This window comes from Vombatus ursinus, unplaced genomic scaffold, assembly GCF_900497805.2.
Source record: "Vombatus ursinus unplaced genomic scaffold, bare-nosed wombat genome assembly UNPS02014794.1, whole genome shotgun sequence".
Classification (NCBI taxonomy): Eukaryota; Metazoa; Chordata; class Mammalia; order Diprotodontia; family Vombatidae; genus Vombatus; species Vombatus ursinus.
The window spans coordinates 1,503,079-1,519,436 of record NW_020954572.1 but is presented as its reverse complement, the minus strand read 5'-3'; the positions used below and the strand labels follow the sequence as shown (position 1 = coordinate 1,519,436).

The 16,358-nt window shown below is 37.6% G+C and overlaps 1 protein-coding gene across 2 annotated transcripts in view; it reads left to right on the top strand.

Annotated features, from left to right (window-relative positions):
* Window positions 1-16,358, top strand: part of UNC79 (unc-79 homolog, NALCN channel complex subunit) — a 285,579-nt gene that overhangs the window by 263,161 nt on the left and 6,060 nt on the right. For both annotated transcript variants that reach the window (XM_027869844.1, XM_027869843.1), the window contains 4 exons: window positions 4,008-4,183; window positions 5,747-5,933; window positions 8,621-8,818; window positions 14,648-14,725. In XM_027869844.1, the coding sequence (XP_027725645.1) occupies window positions 4,008-4,183; window positions 5,747-5,933; window positions 8,621-8,818; window positions 14,648-14,725 (639 nt within the window). The remainder of the gene's footprint in view (window positions 1-4,007; window positions 4,184-5,746; window positions 5,934-8,620; window positions 8,819-14,647; window positions 14,726-16,358) is intronic.

Below are 16,358 nucleotides of genomic sequence, written 5' to 3'. Positions count from 1 at the left end.
GTCCTTGTTAGGATGCTTGTCAACAGTTGCTGCCTTCTTGCCCCATAGTTTAACTGCCCTACTTTCCAGATTGTGATAACAGTTGAAGTTAATCTTCATTTATTTCTGTTCCTTCAACAAACATTTAACAAAAATCAATGTCTTATAGCTACATAGTATAGCGATATGTCCTAAACTGTATTCTGTGGAATCCAGAAACTCTGTGTGATATGAATAGGAGGTTCTATAAGAAAATATTGATGTTGGTGTTATTCTAAAATAACAAATAGTAAGTTATCTATGTCAAAAGCAAAATACACATTTTTTGTATGAAAACAAACTTAATTTCTTCTATTGTGTAGCAAAATTTCCTCAGCCCTATTTAATCTGTATATCCATACTTATAAGTTTTTTAGATCAACATTATTGGATTTGGTCAGTTGCAAACTCTAAAGTGCTCTATGACCAAATTAGTTTGGGAAATACAGATAACATAATATAGAATGAAATAACTGGAGGGGCTCTTAAGACACCATATATTCTAAGCCCCTTATTTTATAGAAAAGGAAACTGAGGCTCAGAGAGGAGCTCCTCTAAATAGAGGAGCTATGGCTTAAGCATAGTTTTTTATGCTCCAAATCCACTGTTCTTTCTACTATATCATGATGTCTATTCTCATTCATTGATTCATTTACTGAGAACCTACTGTTTAGCAAACATTTACTTACCACCCCAGGCCCTTGCTGGAGATACTACTATGAAAGATGACTAGCTTCTGCACCAAAGAGCTGACTTTCTGTTGGAAGATGTTACATGAAAAGACAGTGCATTGTAATAGAAAGAATATTGTATTTAGAGTCAGAAGATGTGGGTTTAAATGCTGCTTTCTATCTTTGTGATCTTAGGCAAGTCACTTTACCTCTGCAGGTCTTAATTTTTGATCTGTAAAATGAGAGGTTTGGAAAAGATGATCTCTAAAGTCCCTTTCCTATAAATCCTATATGAACCTGTGAAATAAGTATGGTATATTATAGAATGTAATGATTAAAAAAAGTAGACTTCTGGACAGAGTTCCTTAAGAAAAGGATCTGCTCCAGGAGAATGGTTTAAAATATCATTTGCACTTGGACAATACCCAAATGAAGGTGTTGATCTATTTTATTGTTCTTTGGAGTGGAATGGATTACTAATGTAAATCAGCCTCCTTGCCATCATCCTCCCACTAGGGAGCTAATAGATCTGAAAACACTGAGGAAAAGTCTAGACTTAATGCAGAAAAAATTCAAACACAAAAAATAGCCAGATTCAAAATCGGGCAGCAAACAATTTTTCTTTGACCACAAGAACCTAGTGATCCAAGAAGAGATGCATCAGAGAAAAAAAGAAAGAGGTTCTCCTGTTGTTAGACACAGCTTCTGAATTCTGCTTGGATGATCTAAGTTTTATTTCTATATACACAGCAACTTTGGTGCAAATGGTGGCATATAAATTTTTACCTGGAAGGAAAATAGATTTAACACATAGATTTAACTTTTCTCAAGACAAATAGGGACAGTAGTCCTTTTTTTGGTTGAACTTAACTAGTGAATGATTGAGGAGTGTTGCTTAGTGAGAGTGAAGGCACTTCTACTCTCTAGACATGTTTCTCTTCCTATAAATTGAAAGGCTTGTCAAGTCAAATCAATAAGCATTTATCAAGCCCTTACTATTAGTCAGGCACTGTGTTAAGCAGTAGGGATATAAATAGAGGCAAAAAAGATGGTCCCTGTCCTGAAGGAGCTCACAACCTAGTGGGGGAAACAACAAGCAAACCCATGTGCACAAACAAGTTACATACAGGATAAACAAAAAATAATTAACAGAGGGAAGGCACTAGAATTTTGAGGTTGGGAAAGCCTTCCTGAAGGTTGGATTTCAGTTGGGATTTGAAGGAAGCAGAGATGAGGAAGGAAAGGAGGACAGCCAGAAAAAACGCCCAGAGCTGTAAGATGGAGTGCCTTGTTCAGGAAACAAGGATGCCAATGTCGCTGAATTGAAGGATACGTATCAGGGAGTAAGGTATAAGAAGACTGGAAAGGTAGGAGGGGGCTAGGTTATGAGGGGTTTTGAATGCTCAATAGAGGACTTTATATTTGATCTTGGAGCCAGGAGGGAACTGCTAGAGTTTATTGAGTAGGAGGCTTGACATGCTCAGACCTGCATTTTAGTAAAATCACTCTAGTGGCTGAATGGAGGATGGATTGGAGAGGGGAGAGACTTGAGGCAGGCAGGCCCACCAGCAGGCTATTGCAGGCATGATGTTATAAGGGCTTGCACTAGAGTGGTGGCAGTGTCAGAGGAGAGCAGGGGTCTTATTTGAGAGATGCTGCAGAAGTGAAATTGACAGACTTTGGTAACAGGGATAATAAGAAGCTGAGGATAACTCCTAGGTTTCAAGCCTGAAGGGCTGATAGATGGTAGTAATAAAGAAGTTGGAAGGGGGAAAATGAGTTCGGTTTTGGATATGTTGAGTTTAAGATGTCTACCAGTTATCTAGTTTGAGATGTCTCAAAGGTAGTTGGAGGTCAGGCAGGATAGGTAGATTTGATAATCGTTAGTATAGTGATGGTAATTAAATCCATGGAAGCTGATGAAATGGCCAAATGAAGTAATATAGAGGGAGCATAGAAGAGGGCCCAGGACAGAAACCTGCAGGACACCTGTGGTTAGAGGGTGTGATCTAGATGAGGATTCAGTAAGGAAGACTGAGGAGTGGTCAAATAGGTAGGAAGAGAACCAGGCTAGAGTGGTGTTCTGAAAACCTAGAGAGAAAAGAGGATTGAGGAGAGGATGATCAAGAATGTCAAAGCAGAGAAGTTGAGGAGAGTGAAGATGGAGAAAAGGCCATTGGATTTGACAACTGAGAGATTGTTGGTAATTTTGGAGAGAACATTTTTGGTGGAATGATTATAAGGGATTGAGAAGAGAGTGAGAGGAGAGAAAGTGTACCACCTATTGTAGATGGCCTTTTCAAAGAGTTTAGCCACAAAGAGCAGAAAAAATACAAGATGATGTTGTGTATGAAAGGATCAGGTGTGATTCTTTCAGAATAGAGAGACATGGGCATGTTTGTAGGCAATAGAGAATGAATCAGTAGACAGGAAGAGATTATAAGTAAGTGATAGAGTGAGGATGACAGAGGGGGCAATCTATTGGAGTAGAGGAGATAGAATGGTATCAATTGAGCAGGTAGAGGGATTTGCCTTGGTAAGGAGTAAGGTCATCTCATCATGTGATACAGGAATGAAGGAAGAAATAGTGGTCAGAGGCATATGAGTGATACAAGATGAGGAAGAGAGGAGAAGGAACTCGTGGTGAATGGTCTCAGTTTTTTTTTTTTGTATAAATTTTGAGGCAGAGTTCTCAGCTGAAAGGGTTGGGGGAGGGAGACCCATGGGAGCTTTGAGAAGGGATGAAAAGGTTTGGAAGAGCAAAAAGTAATCTGAAAGGCAGTGGGTGTTACTGGTCTCTGGGTGTGGTGGAAATAGAGGTCTGGAGAATCAGGAGTGGGGCCCAGAGAGGGATTGAGTAGGTTGGCATGGGGGCCTGTCCTTAAAATAGAGGTTCTTCAAGGAAGTGACCAATCAGAGGAAGGGGATACAGGGACAAAGAGATCTTTCAGTGTGAAAAGGCTGTGGAGGAAGAGGGATGTTCCAGGATGAGAAGGCTACTAGAACACGGTGGTGAAAGAAATCCAGAGAGTAAGGATTAATAACATTCCCTTTAGTTTAATATAGTGTTCTCCATTTAAGGTTCCTTCCAGTTCTAATGTTCCATAATCTTACATTCTGTGTTCTAATACCTTTGCCAGCTTTAACATGCCATGTCCTAACTGCCTATACTCTTAACATTCTATTCTAAGATGCCTTTAAAAGCTAACATTTTGTGGTTCATGTGACCAAACTGAAAAATTTAAAAAAAAAAAGAAAAACAAAATAAAATCTTTTTTTATATTAATGTGAAAAGTTATCCCAATTTTGGTTTTATAGAGCCACATGAAGACGTGTTCTCAGCCTTTGCATGAAGATACCTTTGGTGGACATCTCAAAGTTGGGTTGGCTCAAATTGCAGCCATGGAAATCACGAGAGGCAACCACAGGGATAATAAAGCCGTTATTCGCTACCTCCCCTGGCTCTACCATCCTCCCTCTGCAATGCAACAAGGGTAAATTTTTTTTTCCAAACTTTTTTTTCTTCAGAAAGTGATGTAGAAAGAAATTCTAGGGAAAATTCTCTGGTACTTGCTGGAGTAACTAAATGTGCTTAGAGTTTGTAGAAATGTTCTGTGATTGGTATGAAGTATAGAAACAAAGGTTTGTAAAGAAGCAGTGTGTCTCTGAACCTATTGGCTTTGTGATTCAGCAGCATTACTGCTCTCAGAACATGAAGTGCTTCATGACATTGCTGTGAGAGAAAAAAATTGCAAATGCTTTTATTCTATTTTATTCTATGAAATTAGACCTCAAAGGACTAATGATTCTTCTGGAAAAGCTTTCAAATACTTAGCATATCTAGTGGCCAAATGCAGTGAATAATCTTTCCCTTTCTCATTGCAATCCTGTACCTGTATAATTAGGTATATTCTTTCTCTATTTCACATGTAACTAAATCCAGTTCATGTTGGTTAATTTGAAAATCGCAGATAATGGATAGAACTTCACTTTATTCTTTGATCTAATATACTGATTAAACACTTGTTATGTGTTTTTGTACTGTGGGAGGCACAGAACCTGGTTTTTATCCAAAGGGCTAACCATCTAACTGTGCAGACAGAACTAATATAAAACAATTGGAGAACAGTTCTAGGCTAAACTATATAGAACAGGAAGTAGAACAGGCAAAGGGCTCACTTTCATGGAGGAGATGGGTAGGCCGTGAAGGATGGAATAAGTCAGGGGGGAGGTCATTTAAGATGTGAGTAGAGGTGAAGGGAACAGGAATAAGTATGCTATTTTCAGGGAGCATTTTTGGAAATTGTGTCTGGGAATAAGAGGAGGTAAGAATGAAGACTTTCCTTAATTTTTGAAAGAGTTATCATGCTAGTGAGCAGCAAAGTAATTGAATTCGAATTGCCCCTCTCTTACAGTGGAGGAGTGAAAGGTGGCCTACCCCAACCTTTGGTCTGTTCATCTACAGAGTAGAGAGGATTTTGTTCTCACAGTTTATGATAAGAGGAGTTATTGAATTTGGAAAGCCCAAAGATCCAAGTGCCAAACTTGGTCCCACTGCCATATCCCCTAGGTGACTTCTCCTTTGTCATGGATCATAATTCACCATGCCTGAAGGGAGGGAGAAGAGTCCCTAGATACCTTGGCAGCTACTACTCCCAGATCTGTGTGACCTGGAGTAAGTTACACCTCTCAGAGTTTCATTTCTCTCATCTGCGGAGTCTCTTAGGTTCCTTTCAGCTCTAATGGACTTTGACTCGAAAGACTAAGCCAGCACAATTTATTGAGCATTCCTTGTATGTAGAATAGTGTAGTAGCTAATCTAGACCTGAAAAATTGAAGGTAACTACTTGCTCATGAAATTGATATTTGGGATTAGTAAAGAGAACTATAATAGTACATATATAAATCATTTTGTCAGTTTATATTTCTTCCCCTCCTTTTTTTGTGTAACTGATTATAAGACCATTCAAATTCATTCACTCATTCAACACATATTTATTCTGCATCTAGAGAATGGAATCCTTGCATATATTACACATTTCCTTCTTCTCTTGCAGACCTAAAGAATTTATTGAGTGTGTTTCTCATATCCGCCTGCTGTCCTGGCTACTTCTGGGTTCACTCACACATAACTCTGTGTGTCTAAATCCCTCATCTCCCTGTATGCCAATTCCTCTGGATGCAGGGTCCCACATAGCAGATCATCTTATCGTTATCCTGATTGGATTTCCTGAGCAATCAAAAGTAAGCAATTTCCACAGGGTTGAAACCATATGCATCAAAATTGCTAATGGAAACTCTTATCAGCCAATTATGTTTCTTCTGGGAAAGAAAATAAATGCATCTTATCATTTCCCTTCCTCTGTATTCTGAAAACAACTGATGCCTTATTTCAAGCTGTTTAAATTTCCAGATTCCTTTTTCCCCATAAGTTTTTATTCAGTTTACATTTCTCAAAATGTCTTCATCTATGGAGGCAGGCAAGAGTTGGCTTCCTAGGCATGCCAATGTCTATATTACAAAAAGGAATAATTATCTAGAATATAATAATAATCCTATGGTAGTGTTAAGTAATAAAGAAGAAAGCTATGTTTGCTTCAACCCTCCATGGGCTATTTTATCAATCTGAATCTCCAGAGGCACATAAAATTTGTCCTGGTTGTTGTTCCTCAAACTCCACATTTGGTCTCCCACCTTTGTGCCGTTGCACAGGCTTATCTCCTGGATGTGGTCAATCAGCAAGCCTTTAAAGGTACCTTCAGTGCTTCTCATCACTCTATCCACTCTTCAGATCCCTACTTTACTGCAAGGCTCAGCTCATGTGCCAACTCCTACAGGAAGCTTTCCCGATGCCCCCAATTAATGCTCTCCACAAATTATCAGACATATATTTAACTGTTTATAGGCAATATGGCATGGTGGATAGAATTCTGGGATTGGAGTCAGGAATATTTGGGTTCAAATCTTGCCTCTGATACATACTATGTATACAAGGAAAAGTCACTTAACCTCCCTGGGTTTCAGTTTCCTCCTCTCTAAAATGGGGATAGTAATAGCACATACCCATAGGGTTTTTATGAGGATTAAATGTCATCACGTTTGTAAAATGCTTTACAAACCTTGAGAGGCAGAATGACATAGTGGAAAGAATGATGGATTAGGAACAAGAAGATCTGACTTCATATCCTGCCTTTGGTATTTACTGTCTATGTGACCTTAGTAAGTATATAATCCTGTGTTAATATGTCATTTCCTCCCAATAGAATGTAAACTCTTTGAAGATAGGGACTATTTTGTGTGTGTGTGTGTGTGTGTGTGTGTGTTGTGTGTGTTTCTTATCTTCAGCATGCAAAACAGTGCCTTGAACATATTAGTTACAGAACTACTTGTTGGATTGGATAATAATCATCATCTGTAATTTCATTGATTATAAATGCTTACTTCATTAACATAAACTGTATAAACTTTAGTTTCTAGTTTGATATAATTAAGAAAATTATTATCTAGTGGTCAACCTCTTAGGATGAACTTATGAACTGTCCTTGGGACTGACTTCAAGTCTTTTCAGATTGAGAAGATCTGATAAAGCCTGCATGCCATTGCCATGGCCTCCAAGAATGTTTCTATGCTGCCTGAAGGCATCAGAGGAGGATACTAGGAATAATAGCTCACATTCAAATAGCACTTGATGGTTTGCAAAGATAAAAAAGGAAAATTAGACTCTGTTGGGAACTCACTAAGGCTGCATTGAAATCACTGTCAAAAATAAAATGTGTAATAATAATTGGTTACATTTCTATGGTATTTTATAATTTCCAAAGTGCTTTTGCATTCATGAACTTGTTTGGTCCTATGGGGCAATCAGGGAAAATGTCACTGGCTTCATTTTGTATTTGAGGGAATTAAGGCTTACACAGGTGAAGTGACTTGCCCAAGGTCACATAGGCAAGAAATGATGGAAATAGAGCATCAGCATGTTTTTATTTTTATTTTTCCTGATTTCAAATCCAGTACTTTCCCCATGCCATCTGCAGTAAAAGAGAGCCAAAAGGTTGTATCTATCATTAATAGTCACTCATTTATTCAATCAGCAAGCATTAAGTACCTGCCAGGTGCCAGAGAAAATACAAAGAAAATGATGTTGTAGGTTCTACCTTCATAGAGTTTACTGTCCATGATTGCCAAGCTGTTAGAAATTAAATGAGCCAAGCAACTGCCCTCCTTAGAAACTGAGCAAAGGCATAGGGGCCAGGTTGGGGGAGGGTATGGCAGGGGAAGGTCTCTAGGCTAGGATAAATTGGCCTTGAGAAGAGTTATGAAGACTCTGAGTCAGTGGCTAAAGATCCCACCAATACATCAGGTAAGGTTTTAGAAGATTGCTAAAAATCATCATAATATAGTGGCATAACTGCTGAATTTGGAACCAGACTTTTCCCTTGTTTAATAAGTGCTTCTGAGCAATCCACCTAACTCCTCAGTGCTTCGGTTTTCTCATTTCTAAAATGGGGATAATAATTCTTATACTGTCTATCTTGAGAAAAACACTATGTGAAACTTGAGGTGCTTTAGAAGTATGCTGATATTATTCCTGTCTTTCCCAAAACTAAATTATTCCAGTGATGGAAATTTCAGCTCTTTCAAGGAGAGGGAAAGGATTTAATCTGCCAATTAAAGGGGCTGAGGTAGCATGCTTTATCTCTGAAGAGCTGCTTTGTTCTTTGAGCACACACTCCCACTGACTTAGTGAAGATCAGACAAGGATGAATCATAAGTTCATAGGAATGGAATAACATTTTTATCCTCTGATGGCTTCTATCAGATAATGTTGCCTATAGCTTCTCCACATTGTACAAGCCACTTGTTGTGGTTCCCTTGCGATGCAACATGATAGCTGGGCATAACATCTTCCTCTCCTTCATTCTCCTTTGCAGACATCTGTGTTGCACATGTGTTCCCTCTTCCATGCATTTATCTTCGCTCAACTATGGACGGTCTACTGTGAACAAACTGCTGTTGCTCCCTCTGTCCAAAATCAGAATGAATTTAGCTTTACAGCCATTCTTACTGCACTGGAATTCTGGAGTCGGGTGACACCTAGCATTCTACAGCTAATGGCACATAACAAAGTGGTGAGTTCAGTACCTGTTCATAAAAATATCCCTCCCTAAGGTTTGATTGCATTGTGATCAAAATGAATAGAAACTCATATTTACGTAGCACTTTACACCCACTGGGAGATCTTAATCTCACAACAGTGCTGGATGACTATTGTTATTCCTGTTTAACAAAGGAGGAAACAAACTCAGAGATGTCAACTGGCCTACCCAGTGTAATGCTACCACTATTAAATGGTAGAGTCAGGGCCTGAATGCAGATCTTCTGACTCCAGTCCAGTGTTATTTCTGCTATGCTACACTGTCAAATTTGCCAAATTAACCCCAGAACTCCATGAGGGGATATTTTTATTTACTTCTAATCCACCTGAACCAAAAGTAAGGAAAGAAGCTCAATGGTTTCTTGTTTCCCAGATGTTACTCTTCTAACACAGTCATTCCTATATCACACTACCAGCTAACTTGATTTTAATATGATGTGATTTGAGTGCCCTCTGATTCCTTCATTTCAAGCCATAGACATATTAAAAATATTTTTTTCAATTAACAAAAATAAATTTCTTCTCTCTCCTATCCCCCCCCCCAACATTGGGACAAAACAAGGAAAAACTAAATCATTGTAATGAATCTGCATTGTCAAGCAAAACAAATTCCCACATTGGCCATGTCCAAAAATATATATTCCTCCTTCTGTACCCTGAGTCTATCACTTCTCTGTCAGGAGGTGGATTACATGCTTTATCATGAAATTATGGTTGGTTGTTGCATTGATCAGAATTTTTAAAAGGCCACACATGTTTTCACATACATTTCCTCTCTTCCTTTGAGTTGTTTTTATGAGCTACCTACTCAGGAAGAAGTTGAGAGATGTCTAGGAGGTTTGTTTAATAATATTTACTCTCCTCAGAATGAGGAACATAGTGCTAAGACCAGATCCCTGGGGCACTCCAATTGAGACTCCTTCCAAGTTGACTTCAGCCCATTAATGACCACTTTCTGGGTCTGGTCATTTAATGTAGGAGTCATCTTCTTCACTGTCTGTCACCTGCCCATACCCAATCTGTTGTCAAGGCCTGTAAATTTCATCTTTGCAACATCTCTTAAATAAGCCCCCTTTTCTTTCTGACACTGCCACCATTCTGGTGCAGGCCCTCATCACCTCATGCCTGTATTACTGCAATAGCCTACTGGTGGGTCTACTTGCCTTGTCTCCTCTTACTCTAAGCCATCCTCCATTCAACCTCTAAAGTGATTTTCCTAAAATGTAGGTCTTATCATGTCATCCCCTCTATTCAATAAACTCCAGTGGCTTTTTACTGCCTCCAGGAGCAAATATAAAATGCACTTTTTGGCATTCAAAGTCCTTCACAACTTGGCCCTCTCTTACCTTTCCAATCTTTTTACACCTTACTTCCTGACACCTACTCTTCTATTTCAGTGACAACAGCCTCTTGGCTGTTCCATGAACTCCATCTCTTAGCTCTGGGCATTTTCTCTGGCTGTCCTCCCATGCTTAGAATGCTCTCCCTCCTCCTCTCCAACTACTAACCTCTCAGGCTTCCTTTAAGTCCCAACTAAAATCCCACCTTGTATAGGAAGTCTTTCCCAATCCCTCTTAATTCCAATACCTTCCCTATGTTAATTTTTTCCTATTTATCCTGCATATAGCTTGCTTTGTATATATTTGTTTGCATGTTGTCTCTTCCATTAGATTATAAACTCATTAGATTATAAACTCTTATCCCTCTTTTTGTATTCCTAGTGCTTAGCACAGTGCCTGGCTCATAGTAAGCACTTAATAAATGTTTATCAAGTAATTGATTGATTGGTTAACCATGTCTACCACAATTTGTTTAGCCATTCCTAAATCAATGGTCATCCAGTTGTAACTTGAAGTGGAGTTTTCATTATAGTGAGAGAGAATTCATTACCTCCCAGGATAGTCCATTGCACTTTTGGATAACTCTGAGTGGTAGAAAATTTTTTCCTTGCATTAAACCTATATCTACTGCTGTAAATTCTACCCATTATTTTATATTCTGCCCCCTGGCAGCCCTTTATAATAATCCTTAAAATATTTGAAAACAGCTATCATGTCCCGTATGTCTTTCCTTCTTTAGGCTGAACCTTTCCAGTTTCTTAGACCAATCCTTGCATAATATGATCTCGAGGCTCTTAGGAATTCTGTTCATACTCCTCTGTACTTATTACCCCTCTAGCTTGTTAATATCTTTTCTAATTGGGTCACCCAGAATTGAACATAATATTCCAGATGTGTTCTGTGCAGTGTAAAGTACAATGGAACCATTACCACCTTCCATCTAGACAGTATGCTCTTTTAAAGGAACCTGAGATTACATTAATTTGAAGGGGGTTTCGGATGCTACATTGCACTGTTGACATACTGAGATTATGGTCTTCTAAATTCCCTTGATCTTTTTTTTTTCAAAAGAACAATTGCTTAACTAAACCTTTCTCATTTGAAATTATGAAGCCAATTTTTCTTAGCCCAAATATAGGAATCTGCATTTATTTTTATAAAGTATTCCTTGTTTGATTTGGCCCCATCATTCTTGCCTCTTGAGAGCTTTTTGGATCCTAGATGTCATCTAACATATTTGCTGTCTCTCTCAACTTTGTGTCATTGGTAAATCTGATAAGCATGCCATCTATACCTTTCTCTAAGTCTTTATAAAAATGATAATTAGCATAGTGCCCAGACCAGATCCCTGACGCACTCCAGTAGAGACCTCCTTCTGAATTGACTTTAACCCATTTAATGACAATGTTTTGAATCTTTTAATTTAACTGATTTGCAGTCCCTCTAACTGTGCTATCATCTAGTTTACATCTCTCCAATATGTACATAAAAGTGGCTTGAGACAGTTCGTCAGATGCTTTGCTGAGAACTCTTGAATATTCTCATAATTAACTGGTCTAGTAAGCCTATCAAAAAAAAAAAAAGGAATGAAGTTACTCTGATATGACCTGTCTTTTTTTTGCATGTTATTTTTTACTGATTTCCCTTATTTTTATATCACCTTCTGAATATATCCTCCCTACCTCAGCCACTGAATCATTCCTTGTAAAAAAAATTTTAAAGGAAAATGAAAAAAATTTGGTTTAGGAAAACCAATCAGCAGTTGTGTGTGACAGTATGTACAATATTCCATATGCAAAGTTCCCACTTCTGCAAAGAAGAAATGTTGCTTCTTTTTTATGATTTGTCTCTATGGCCTGGCTGGGTATAATTACATACAATTCAGTTTCGTTGTGTTTTTTCTCATTTATATTATTGTAATCATTGTATATATTGTCTTGGCTCTGCTTATGTCATTCTGCACAAGTTCAAAAACATTTTTCATACTTCTCTTAATTTTTCATAGTCATTTCTTAGAGTGCAATTATTCCAATAATTTCATGTACCACAATTTGCTTAGCCATTCTCCATCCACCTCCTCCAGGTCTTTGCTGTCACTGAAAGTGATAACTATTTTGGTGTCTATTGAATATTTGGTATGACTTGTTATTGATGAAGCCTTGCAGAGTTGCTGGGATCACTACTTTTCTAGATGTTTGCTCTCTATTTAGTCATATAGTCCAGAATTTGCCAGGAATTGAAATTAAGTTCCCCAGCCTGTAGTTTGCAGACTCCACCTTTTCTCTGTACTACTTCTGATGATAGTTGTAATAGTTTATATAGCATACTTCAGATTATGAAGTCCTTGTCTTGGACATTTACCAACTGTGTGACTCTGGGCAAGTCACTTAACCCTGTTTGCCTTAATTTCTTCATCTGTAAAATGAGCTAGAGAAGGGAATGGCAAGCCACTTTAGTATTTCTGCCAAGAAAACTCCAAATGGGGTCATGAAGAATCAGCCACAACTGAAAAATGACTGAAGTGTATCGTGTAGTTGATTTTATTTTTTTCATCTAAATACTGAACTTTAAGTTCATCCCTATTAAAGCTACCATGACATAGTAGATAGAATACTGGATTTGAAGTCAGTAACAAAAGCAACAACAAGGAACATTTATTAATACTGTGTACCAGGAACTGTGCTAAGCACTGGGGATAAAAAGACAAAAGAGAAACATTCTCTTTCCTCAAAGAGCTTATGTTCTAAAGGAAGATGTGGGTTCATGTCGTACCTCTGACTTTGATTCACTTTTTGACTATTGGGGAAATCATTTGGCAGTCATCAAACTGATATTCCTATAATGTGGGAATTTTTTTCTTTTGCTTGACTGCATAATTTTTATGAGGGTTTTGTTTTGTTTGGAAAGAGGAGAGAAGAGAAACGCTTGTTAATTGAAAAATAAAATTTTTAAAAATTATATTTCTAAAGCACAGTTCTATTACTCAAGAACTTTCTGGGATTCCCTATTGCCTCTCGACCCTCGTAGAAAGTCTTCTGCTTTCACAATGTCTCCAACCTACTTTTCAAGACTGATTTCATATTGATCAACACACAAACTGCATTTTAGCCAAACTACTCTTGCTTGTCCGTAATATTCCATTTTCTATCTCTGTGCCTTTGCATAGGGCTACCTCACCCCCATGCATGGAATGTGGTCCCTCCTTACCTCAACTTCTCTGAATCCCTTTCTTCCATCAAGATTCAACTCAAATGCTACCTCTTACAGGGTCTTTGATATTACTGCAGTTATTGCATTCTGTCTGAAATTTCTTAATATATACTTTGTATGTATTTTGAATTACTTCTGTACATGTTGTTTCATCCTAATAGAATGGAAGCTCTTGAAGGGCAAGGACTGTTTGTTCTCTTTTTGTCTTTGTATTCCTAATACTTAGTAAAGTGTTTTGCATATATTAAGTAATGCTTGTTTAATGGTAGAATGAATTTAACCTCAATGATCATCAAATATGTCTCAAAGAGCATGAATTATAGACAGGTTGCTTTAGTGAAAGAGTTCTGAGGAAGTCTCAGGTCCTAGACTTGTGCTGTAAATTTGAACTTGTTAGATTCTTTCCAGCTTGTTAAAATCTTTTTAGATCCTGAAGCCAACCTACACCATTGTAGCTATTATCACAGATGTTAGTGTCATTTCAAACAAACATCTACAGAAATCTTTGTGCTTATACTTATAATTCATTACTGAGGTCTAAATCACTAACAGTATAATATAAATACAGGACAGAGATTTTTGTTTTGTGTCACTGGTTGATTTTACAATGCCTCTTTCCCCTTAAAGAGATGCTGTATGGCATATGTTCCCTTAAAATTAAAGTGAATTAAAATTATTTTAATTCTGAGACTTTAGGGTAAACTTTTTGACAATATTTGAGACAAGTGTAGACAAGGATGTCACAAACCCAATTCTGGGAAGCACTAATTTAGGGAAACTATTTTAAGTATAGTCAGACATGACATTTGGCATAGTATCCTTCATCCTGATGAGAGTGAAGATTTTAAGGCAACAAAAGTCCCCTGAAAATTTCTCAACTTCTTCCTAAGTGACGGATAAGAGTTGTTCAAGATGGAAGAAGAGAAATGTTTATGAAGAGGTGTATGGCTTGAAGTGAAGGAAAATAAGGGCTTCCAGAAAAAATTGACCGTCAGCTAGTGTTTAGTGGTACTGTATAGGGACAGCTGTATTAGAAGAAGAAAATTTAGCAAGCAAGAAAGTGTTCTAGCTTCTTCTTTCATTTTCTGTTCTGAAGTTTTAGAGGCAAATAAAAATACCCCCTAGTGGTTCGCCCTGGTCATTTAGGCAAACAGCATGAGCAGATGTCAGGTGGCTCTTGGCGGGCACACAGTGGTTTTTAATATTCTTATAACACTGGAAGAAGCATTTGTTTCTCCTTTTTGTTGTTTCAGATGGTAGAAATGGTGTGTCTCCATGTGATCAGTTTGATGGAAGCACTGCAAGAATGCAATTCAACCATTTTTGTCAAGGTATGAAAGCCATAATGATTCTTAGGGAGAACTTTCCCCAGCTTTCAGGGCCTATTGCTCATCATAGCTGTACCTTTTGAGTGAGACACTTAAAAAAAAAAACAGCTTCAGCAGCCACAGCTAGAGGATATATACTTGTATTAAAAACCTTAAAACATGTGAGAAAACGTGTAAGAAAAATTACCTATACTGGGTATTTCAAACAAATATAACTTGAAAGTTACTCATTAAATATATATTTGTGGAAGGAAATTATTCTGACAATGGTGCCATAATGGAATAAATTGGGTAGTATGTTTTTACCCTTCCCAAAGTCATTTGACTCATTTTCACTCTCTGGGTGATCCTTTAAGGTTAGTGTAATTTAACTGTAAACTTTGTTCAGGAAACTGCCTTAGAGATTACATAAACTGTTTAATAGTTATTGTTTACCCAAGAACATTCCCCATATAATTAGTGGTATGGAAAAGTCAAGGAATTGAAGAGAACTTATTGATAACTGAACTTAAGAAAGGCTATACCAATCCATTTGTACCCCTGATAGCTTCACTATTTTCCATTCTTTTGACTCTGTTCTTTAGGAAAAGAGCAAGAGCCAAGTTTCCTAGTGGTATGCTAAGGACTTAGATGGAACTGGAATAGGGCTAGACCCATGATTTAATTCATATGGGGAATTCCCCAGGTGAGGAAACTCCCTCTGCCAATGTAGGTCAGCACCTTCTTGCAAATTACAGCCTTAGACAATTACCTAGAGTACTGATAATGACTTGCGCAGTATTTGTTAGATTTGAACTCAATTTTTCTGGTTTTCTATCCACTGTTTCACATTGCCTCCCTAGACCTTGAAAAAACCCATGTGTGGGGGAGTGCACTTAGGTTAACATCAGAATATTATATGGTATTGGTCCTAATGATCATTAAGAATATGGCCAAAATGCTGGATAATTGTCTTTTATACCTTACTAGTGGGAGTGACCATCTAGTGAAATGTGTTCTTTGAATAAAAACAAGTCTTCAGGTGACAAAAAGAGTTGGAGGAGAACAATGCAGTATCATCATCAAATGATCATATCATAAATTTAAAGTTAGAAAAAGTACCTTACAGGTCAGATATGCTTATTTACTATACATGAGAAAACTGACACCCAGAGAAGTTAAGTGACTTGGTCAAGGTCAAACAGTCACACAGGTGTGGAAAAACCAGGAATAGAATCCTTTGATTCTAAGAATATTGCTTTTGTTTTGGCTAAAGTGACCTCCTTTTTTCAAGTTTTCCAGGGAAGGAAAAAAAGCCCACCACCCAACTTACTCTATTATATCATTACTGAGCCCAAAGTAAATTATGTCTAATTCTTACTGACAGCTTTGTATGAGCCACTAGCAAAAAGGAACCAAAATGAAAGTTATTCAATAAACCAAATTAGAATTCCCTAAATAGGATGATTACTGGATTATATGAGGCTGTCGATAATAATGAAGTTTAACCTGAAGCCTTCAGTCATGTAATTGGTAAGCTATAAACCTGAATGTCATTTGAAAGTACATTTGAGAATCATGTAGTCACATGTAGTAAACTAGTTGGGAAGAGTAAGAGCTATTTCCCCCACTAAAATCTATCCCTAAAACAACATTA